The 9,336-nt window shown below is 44.7% G+C and overlaps 1 protein-coding gene across 3 annotated transcripts in view; it reads right to left on the bottom strand.

Moving 5' to 3' along the window:
• ATG13 (autophagy related 13) overlaps positions 1–9,336 on the bottom strand; it is a 74,114-nt gene that overhangs the window by 32,690 nt on the left and 32,088 nt on the right. For 2 of the 3 annotated variants that reach the window (XM_063944529.1, XM_063944530.1), the window contains exons 6-10: positions 8,967–9,107; positions 8,205–8,245; positions 2,314–2,410; positions 1,911–2,009; positions 891–981 (exon numbers count right to left, since the gene is read on the bottom strand). In XM_063944529.1, the coding sequence (XP_063800599.1) occupies positions 891–981; positions 1,911–2,009; positions 2,314–2,410; positions 8,205–8,245; positions 8,967–9,107 (469 nt within the window). The remainder of the gene's footprint in view (positions 1–890; positions 982–1,910; positions 2,010–2,313; positions 2,411–8,204; positions 8,246–8,966; positions 9,108–9,336) is intronic. The other variant, XM_063944531.1, reaches the window with a different exon arrangement.

The following is a 9,336-nucleotide window of genomic DNA, read 5'->3' as shown; positions in this document are numbered from 1 at the left end:
AAAAGAGTGTAGAAGTGAGCCAGTTGAGAAGTTGCAACCACTCAGCTGCTCTGTATCATTTTGTAGTATGCATATCATAAATGTTACTTCAATGGCTCACTCTTTTCACTGCTTAGCACATCTCCCCCAGAGAGAGAGAGGGAGGATTAGAGACAGTTGGACAGAGAGATAGAGCGACACATAGACAGAGAGTGAGTGAGAGACAGATGCACAGAGAGGGCAAGAGGCAGGCACACAGACAAAAAGCGAGAGAGAGGGAGGTTCGGAAACAGAGCGCAAGATAGACACACAGAGACAATAAATCAGATGCAGAGAAACAGGATCAGAGACAGAGAGCGCAAGAGAGGTACACAAACAGAAAGAGAGAGATCAGACAGAGACGGCTTGCAAGAGACACACAGAAAGATAGACAGTGCATCAGAGATGGTGACAGACGAAGAGAGAGAGCACGGAAGACACACAGAAACAAAGAGAGACAGACTGAGAGCACAAGAAAGACACACAGAGACAGAGCAGATCAGGCAGATGCAGAGATCGAGAGCAAGCGCAAGAGAGAAGCACACAGAATGAAAGACGGAGAGAAGATGAGACGGACAGTCACACGCACGCGCACACACACACGCGCACATTACACACACACACGGAGAAATAGTTTGCAAAGATAAGATTGCTACAGATTTAAGACTGCCTTTCCCTGAAGCAGTCTTGACACCTACTTCTGTAAGGACACCATCCGCCATTAGACATGAAATTCACAGCTCTGTCAGTAACAGTGTTACTTCATAGCTGGATCTCTGCATCAGTGATCACCACCAGATTTGCATCTTGGAGGATGTCAGGATCTGCTGAACATTATAGTAATACAGTAATAATATCCGAGGCAGTCTCACCTGCGAGGGGGGTGATGTAGAGAAGGACGTGGCACACACATCCTGGGAATCCTCCACAGATGGGTAGGCAGCACCTTGCTCCTCAGGTGCCCTGTTAGGAAGACAGTGAAGTAATGATGCTGGTGACTGACAAATCCACTTCTAACATGGTCAGTGAGAACGAAGAGTGATCACCAAAATACGTGCAACGACTAATACTGCATATAAAATATGGGTGGTGACACTTCTATTCTAAACTTCCAAGCCGTACAGTTACCGACTAAGGTACCCAGTAGGCAGCTACAGTAGCATCATTAAAACACCATGGCGGTTATTCAGGACCTATATTGTCCAGAGTGGTTGGCCAGATCTGTCGCTTGTTTGCCCATCCCATAGACAGCCAGCCTGGACATTTGGCCAAAAGCTGCAAGTGGATCCCACAGGAGACCGGTGCACAGGTGAATTTGGCAGGGATTCCCAATGAACCGCACCCTCCATATTCAGTCTGCTTAATGCTTTCCCTTTTAATGTGTCTGTCTATGAATATATAACCCAGCAACAACAAAATGATCCCACAAATCTCAGGTGAGGAACTGGATTCAGTGCTACGCCGTGTGCCAGAAAAATTATTATAGAAAATGGGCCCATCACCTATACACAGTGAAGGTAGCCAGTTTCAGCCTACTGGTTTGGAACCAGCACTGTGGCACGAGGCACATAGTGAATATTCATTCAGCTTATAAAAAGGCTGTCTTCACCATGTAGGCAACAGGTCCCATTGTAAGTGGAGACAGAAAAAAAAAAAAAAAGTGCCATAACCTTCAGCAGCCATACGTCCAGAGCAACTTAAACTGCTGTACACAATGCTGGTTGCTGTGGGTGATGACACATTTTTTGCTATTGGAGCTGTGTTATTAAGTGAGCCCTCTGCGTCTACAAGATGTTCCTGGATGGTATCTGGGGAGACTTGGAAGGAAACATCCTGAGCTGGGGTCCTCTGTGGCTTTACATGATGCGTGTGCATGATGCCTGTGTCCTCACCTGTAGTTGCAGGGATGCATGTGTGAGGTGCTGGGAAAAGGTCGGTCAACAAAGTGATCAATAATAATCCCCATGATGGGCTGGGTCCTCTCAAACTGCCTGAAATGCAACAAACACATTGATATTATTGAGCTGGGCCTCGCTGTGCTATAGACCACCCAGTCCCATCTATCAGGAATAATTATCTTACAGTATATGGGAATGGTGGGCACAGATCAGACAACAGAGGTCCCCTGCAAAGTGACTGCAGGGCCAGTACGGAGAAAGGTCAGGACTCTACATATCTGAAATGTGCTTAGTTATTCTTGGGCAATGAGTTGGGATGCACGTAAGCCAAGAATACCACTGTAGGTACTCCTTTACCGAGCGTTCACAGAGGAGCGGCATACCTGAGCACACTTACCGAGAGGAAATGAAGGCCAGATTAGTCCTGTAGGCGCAGGTCAGGGTAAGTGTTCCGAGGGGAGTTCCCACCGTCCCAACGCGCACTGCTTGGAAACCTGAAAGAAAATAAGGAAATTAGGTAAAAAAAAAAAATAAACACACACGTAATGTAAAAAAAATTACATACATACATACATACATACATACATACATACATACATACATACATACATACATACATACATACATACATACATACATACATACATACTCCAATAACCGCCACTCCGTTATCAACAGTTATTGCCCCCCGGTGCCCATCCTTGCTAATATGCAAAAATATACAATGTAATCAGATGGCACTCCAGAAGGACTTTTCTTTGGAAATAAAACACAGAGACAAAGCTACTCTTTTGCGGTAACGTTTCAGTTGTATTACAACTTTCGTCAGACCCAAACAAATACATATAAAAGGTGACAAAGTATCTTTCACATGTTTTTTAACCCGTTTACTTGGCCGGTGGTGACAAAAGATAAAGATTTGACAGCCCTGAAAGGAAAATCTTTTGTCTACTTACACCAGGAATAAAAATCTTAGGGATTTACTGGTGCATAACGACATCTCGGGCTTTAAACTAGCCCCAACAGTAACTTTTTTAACAAAGAAACCAGGGTGTTATAGATGCATAGGCTGCACTACCTGTAGCTATATGGAAGTAGGCCAAGGATTTTCACATCCCCACACAGGCAGGTACATTAAAATTGATAAAGTTTTAACCTGTACACACACCCACGTCATATATTTCATCCGCTGTCCCTGCGGATTATATTACGTGGGGAAAACTGTGAGACAATTTCGGGAACGCATGGCCATGCATAGGTCAGCCATTAGAGCAGCCCTTGGAGGTGAAAGTCAAGCACAACCTGTGGCAAAGCACTTTGCCAAAATGAAACATAATCTTTCATGTCTTAAATATAAAATAATAGATCAGCAACCGGAAGATATCCGAGGAGGGAATAGAGATAAATTGCTATTACAACGGGAGGCTAGGTGGATTCACCACCTCAACACATTGGCCCCAGGTGGTCTTAATGAACAATTATTGTTAAATTGTTTCATCTAGACCGGTAAATACTAATATGTGTTAACATGTGTGTAGTCATGTTTCTTTAAATATTTCTACAGTTAGGCTGTCAGTTTTAATGAATTCTGTATGTTAACAACTTCCGCTATTTGTATATACATGTTAGATGGTATAATTAGTTGCACTGTGTCTTTTGTATAGGTGCGTCTCCCAGGTAACTGGGACGCTGACAGGGGTGGGAGCGCGCCGCACAGTGAGTGCGTGATGACGTCATCTTTCCCCGCCAGCGCACCGGGCCGGAGAAGACGCTGCATGTGGTGGAGGGTAAGGTATAAATGTCTGTATTTTATATGTATTTGTTTAGGTCTGACGAAAGTTGTAATACAACTGAAACGTTACCGCAGAAGAGGAGCTTTGTCTCTGTGTTTTATTTCCAAAGAAAAGTCCTCCTGGAGTGCCATCTGATTACATTATATATATATATATATATATATATATATATATATATATATATATATATATATAATTTTTTTTTTGTTATCTTTGTCAACTATAACATTAAAACCATCTGCCTAATATTATGGTGTATATTTCCCTTGTGCCCTGTCGAGGCAAGGACTCCAAAAGACCTCTGAAGGTGTCCTGCCGTATCTGGCACCAAGACATACATAGCAGCAGCTCCTTTAAGTCCTGTAAGATGTGAGGTGGGGCCTCCATGGCTCAGACTTGTTTTTCCAGCACATCCCACAAATGCTCGATCTGGGCAACTTGGAGGCCAAGTCAACACCTTGATCTCTTAGTCATGTTCCTCAGACCATTCCTAAACAATATATACAATGTGGTAGGGAGCATTATCCTGCTGAAAGAGGCCACTGCCATCAGGAAATACTGCTGCCACAAAGGGGTGTACTTGGTCTGCAACAATGTTTAGGTAGGTGGTATGAGGCAAAGTAACATCCACATGAATGCCAGGACCTAAGGTTTCCCAGCAGAACTTTGCCCAGAACACTGTCTCTGGCAGCTTGCCTTCTTCCCATAGTGCATCTGGTGCCATCTCTTCCCCGGGTAAGTGATACACATGTACCCAGCCGTCCACATAATGTAATGAAAACGTGATTCATCAGACTGGCCACATTTTTACATTGCTCCGTGGTCCAGCTCTGATGATCACGTGCCCATTGTTAATAATATTAGATCAAAAGATTACTGACAAATACAGTGGTCATTTTGTACAGCTTTTGTTCAAATCTCTTTCCTGGCACATTGGGGCTAATTGGGACACAAGTCTGACGCAAACTGGCTGCTTTTGCGCACAGAAACCTGACTTACTGCGGGAATCTGTATCTGCATGCGGAAAGCTGTGCCAAGCACTGATTGTACGCAGGCCACTGCAACAGTCATCATTAGTATTGGCACCTGTGCTAGCCACACTGTAGGTGCAAGAGATCTGTCAGAAACAGGCTTCTCTTCCCCGTATACACAACTTGCACGGAGCGTAACACACACGCCCACAACACTCAAGGTGGTTTCGTGCAGCCCACAGTTTCCTCCCCTAAATGGGCAGTTTTAAAATAAAGATTCGCCCAAGTTCTGTCCGACTCAGAATAGGACAGACACACCGAAACAAGCTCAAATTCACTTCTGCACATGCGCTTCATGCAAAAACACGATGTTTGCACAGAGATCTCTCCTATTCAGAATCAGCCCCATTAAGTGGAGAGCGTCTCAGAGATCAAATGATTTTGGCTACAATACAAAATGTAGACAGACATCTAAATAGAGGATAGAGAGATATGGGACAGGCAGATCCTGAGTGCTATGCTACTCATTAACTGATGAATTCAGATTGGTGTAGCCTTGGTCTGATTTCTGATATACATAAGGTAAATATGATACAGCAAGTTATCCGATGGGGAAACCATACAGTCCATTGGCCCTCATTCCGAGTTGTTCGCTCGTTATTTTCCTTCGCATCGGTGAGATTTTCCGCTAACTGCGCATGCGCAATGTTCGCACTGCGGCAGCGCCAAGTAAATTGGCTAAGAAGTTTGGTATTTTACTCACGGCATTACGAGGTTTTTTCTTCGTTCTGGTGATCGTAGTGTGATTGACAGGAAGTGGGTGTTTCTGGGCGGAAACTGCCCGTTTTATGGGAGTGTGTGAAAAAACGCTGCAGTTTCTGAGAAAAACGCGGGAGTGGCTAGAGAAACGGGAAAGTGCCTGGGCGAACGCTGGGTGTGTTTGTGACGTCAAACCAGGAACGAAACTGACTGAACTGATCGCAGTGGCAGAGAAAGTCCCGAGCTACTCAGAAACTGCTAAGAAATTTTATTCGCAATTTTGCGAATCTTTCGTTCGCAATTCTGCTAAGCTAAGATTCACTCACAGAGGGCGGCGGCTTAGCGTGTGCAATGCTGCTAAAAGCGGCTAGCGAGCGAACAACTCGGAATGAGGGCCATTGTCCATGAAGAGTGGGCAGTTATTGCAGCAGATAACTAATGGAGTGCATGTGCAACAGTCCACCAAGTCCAGAGAGCTCTCACATAACGTTCCACGTGGAAGAAGGGATACGTCATTTTGTCGACATGGAAAAAGGTCGACATGGGTTTTTTACTTTTTAAAAACAATTTTTTTTTACTTTTTCATACTTTACGATCCACGTGGACTACGATTGGGAATAGTAACTTGTGCCGAGCGTAGCCGTAGCGGAGCGAGGCCCCTGAAGCATGGCGAACAAATCGAACCATGCGAGGGGACACGGGGCACTAATTGGGGTTCCCCGTCACTTTTTACAAAGAAAACTACACCAAAAAAAGTAAAAAACAAACAAACCTCATGTTGACCTTTTTCCATGTCGACCTAGTGACCATGTCGACCAATAGTGGTCGACCAAATGAACCATACCCTGGAATAAGGTGTGAGCAAACCATAGAGAACGTAATGCTATGGGGTATATTTACAAAAGTGTGGGTTTATAGAAGTGGAGATGTTGCCCGTAGCAACCAACCATATTCTACTTATTTATCTAGCACCTTCTAGAAGACATTAGCTAGAATCTGATTGGTTGCTATGGGCAACATCTCCACATCTATAATCCCGCACTTTAGTAAACATACCCCTATGAGCCCATTCATCTGTATGCTGTGATGTATGTTATATTCAGATGGACTAAGGGCCTAACTCATGTTTGTAAGGAATTACACAGCCGCCAGGAAGCAGCTGTGCAATTCCATGTAATTAACATTCAAATGCAGCAGGAGGCGGCTCTAGTAGACAGACGCCTCCCGCGTGTTTACGGACAGATATGAGTTAGGCCCTAAGCAAGGCATTGACGGTAAGTACCAAAATCCCTTTTGGGCTACTGCTACCCATGTGGACGCTCTAAAGCGGTCCCTAGGAGAGGGCCAAAGCTGCACACAAAACCTTCCACCCAAGACAATGCAGGTGCGGCAGCCATGGTCACGGAGACTGCAACAGGCTAAGGTCCGAATTCAGACCTGATCGCTGTGCTGCTTAGTTTTGTTGTCCTGCGATCAGATAGTCACCGACCAAGGGGAGTGTAAATTCACCCCGTGCAAGTGTGCGATCGCATGTATACGCCGTGCGAAAATGTCCCTCAGTCAGAGGACAGCTGCAAATCCGCCCGCAACTCACTCACCATCTAATGGTTTTTCCAGTGTGTGTCGTCTGTGCGCAGCCCAGGACTTACTCCTACAATGCGAAAAGAACAGGCCGATCGGGTCAGGAGCGGACGTCTCACACCCTCCCTGAAAACACTTGGGAACGCCTGAGTTTTCCCTAACACTCCCAGAAAACGGCCAATTACCACCCGCAAACAGCCTCTTCCTGTCTATCAGCTTGCGAATGGCTGTGCAATCAAAATTTTAGCACCAGCTGTTTGGCGACGTGCGTGCGCACTGCAGTGCATACTCAGTCAATCGATAAACGCCTGATGTGCGAAAACAAACAATGCCGTTTTCGCACATCAGATGCCGTAAGCTGCCTAGGATAATATGCAGAATCCTTAATATTTAATATTTGTGTGCATGTTTTGAGGAAATATTCTGCAAATATTACTTGAGAAATAGGCCCCTTAAAGGCCACAAAATCAAGCTGCTGAAATGCAAGGAGAACCCAATTTAGGCCCTCATTCCGAGTTGATCGCTCGCTTGCTGCTTTTAGCAGCAGTGCAAACGCTAAGTCGCCGCCCTCAGGGAGTGTATCTTAGCAGAAGTGCGAACGAAAGGTTAGCAGTTCTGCTACTAAAAAATTTCATGCAGTTTCAGAGTGGCTCGATACTTACTCCTAGCTTGCGATGACTGCAGTCTGTTTAGTTCCTGGTTTGACGTCACAAACACGCCCTGCGTTCGGCCAGCCACTCCCCCGTTTCGCCAGCCACTCCTGCGTTTTTACCTGGCACGCCTGCGTTTTTTTGCGCACTCCCTGAAAACGCTGAGTTGCTGCCCAGAAACACCCACTTCCTGTCAATCAAACAACGAACACTCGAGCGACTGAAAAGCGTAGCTCGAGCTTGTGTAAAACTACAAAGTTTTGTGTGAAAGTACTGAGCGCATGCGCGCTGCGTACCATGCGCATGCGCATAAAGGCCGTTTTTTCACCTGATCGCTACGCTGCGAAAAACGGCAACGAGCGATCAACTCAGAATGAAGGCCTAAAGGTTCTAAGGCACCTCCGTCGATCACAATGCGATGTGCAATATGAAGAACGTGGTCACTAAATTCAGTTTACTATAGTTACGAGTGACACTGAGGACATACTTACACCAGCACAGATAGAGAAAGCTACACAGTAATGTATTCATTACCTTCTTTGAGTCCCAGGAGCTGAACATCTCCAAAATAAATCCTACAATGAAAAGAAAGACACATTAGTACATCAGATAAGCAGCATGATCCTGCCCCAGGGAAGACGGAGGGGCTATCTGTTGAATGCTTTGCCTTCCTTTATTGAGAACCTCAGCCATAGTCCACCATTAAGCTCATCGTGTAATGTAACCTGTATCACAATGCTGCTTGTGTGACACCAGAGTGACTGATAAGCACAATGCAGGGGGTTGCGGTGTACTGAGGAGTACAAACAAGGATACGTTTCACACAAGTGTTCCTAACTGGCCTTTATAAGATTTCTTCTGTGTCCCCTACCAGCATCCTAAACATCACAGAGGTGCGTCATACAACTATTATTTGGCTTGACTCTCTACCCACAAAATAAAAAAAAGTGTCCTTAGACGGTCTGCTGCATAAATCCAAACAAGTAAAATGAGAAAATATAAAATAATAATAATTAGCTATAATAATATAATAATAAGCTAAACAAATGTAAGGAGAAAGAGGGACATCTAACAGATGTTAAGATTTGAAACATTTCAGTATGTCTCTGTAGGCCAGTGACGGGGAACCTTTGGCACTCCATCTGTTGTTGAACTACACATCCCATCATGCCCTGCTACAGTTTTGCTATTTGGCCATGCTAAAACTGTAGTAGGGCATGCTGGGATGTTTAGTTCAATAACAGCTGGAGTGCCAAAGGTTCCCCATCACTGCTGTAGGTGATAAGCGGTACACACCTGTAGAGAATAACATATTCATGCCCTTGCTTCCGGGACAGTCTGTATGCTGGAGTCACCCGGGTGACAGCGAGCAGTGATTTCAGTAGCAGTGACAGCCGGTTATATACAGTGTAGGAAACTTTGATATCTTGATCACATCTTTGATAGAGAAAGAAAGCGGTTAATTTGGTGCCACACAAACTCTATAGACTGCGTTTCAATAAGACTGATATTGCTTTTTCTTTGATGAATAAAGTTATTAAATTATGGAGTGGGCGGTGTCTGCAACATATGGTAGTTATAGATTATTAGACAGGCATTAGAATAATACTGCAGTCACATTTGCATTTGTAGAATATGCCTGGTAATCCTTAACATCTGAAATGTG

Source organism: Pseudophryne corroboree, chromosome 11, assembly GCF_028390025.1.
Source record: "Pseudophryne corroboree isolate aPseCor3 chromosome 11, aPseCor3.hap2, whole genome shotgun sequence".
In the NCBI taxonomy this organism is placed as follows: domain Eukaryota; kingdom Metazoa; phylum Chordata; class Amphibia; order Anura; family Myobatrachidae; genus Pseudophryne; species Pseudophryne corroboree.
Note: the sequence above shows the minus strand (reverse complement) of the source record. Positions and strands in the feature narration are given on the sequence as shown.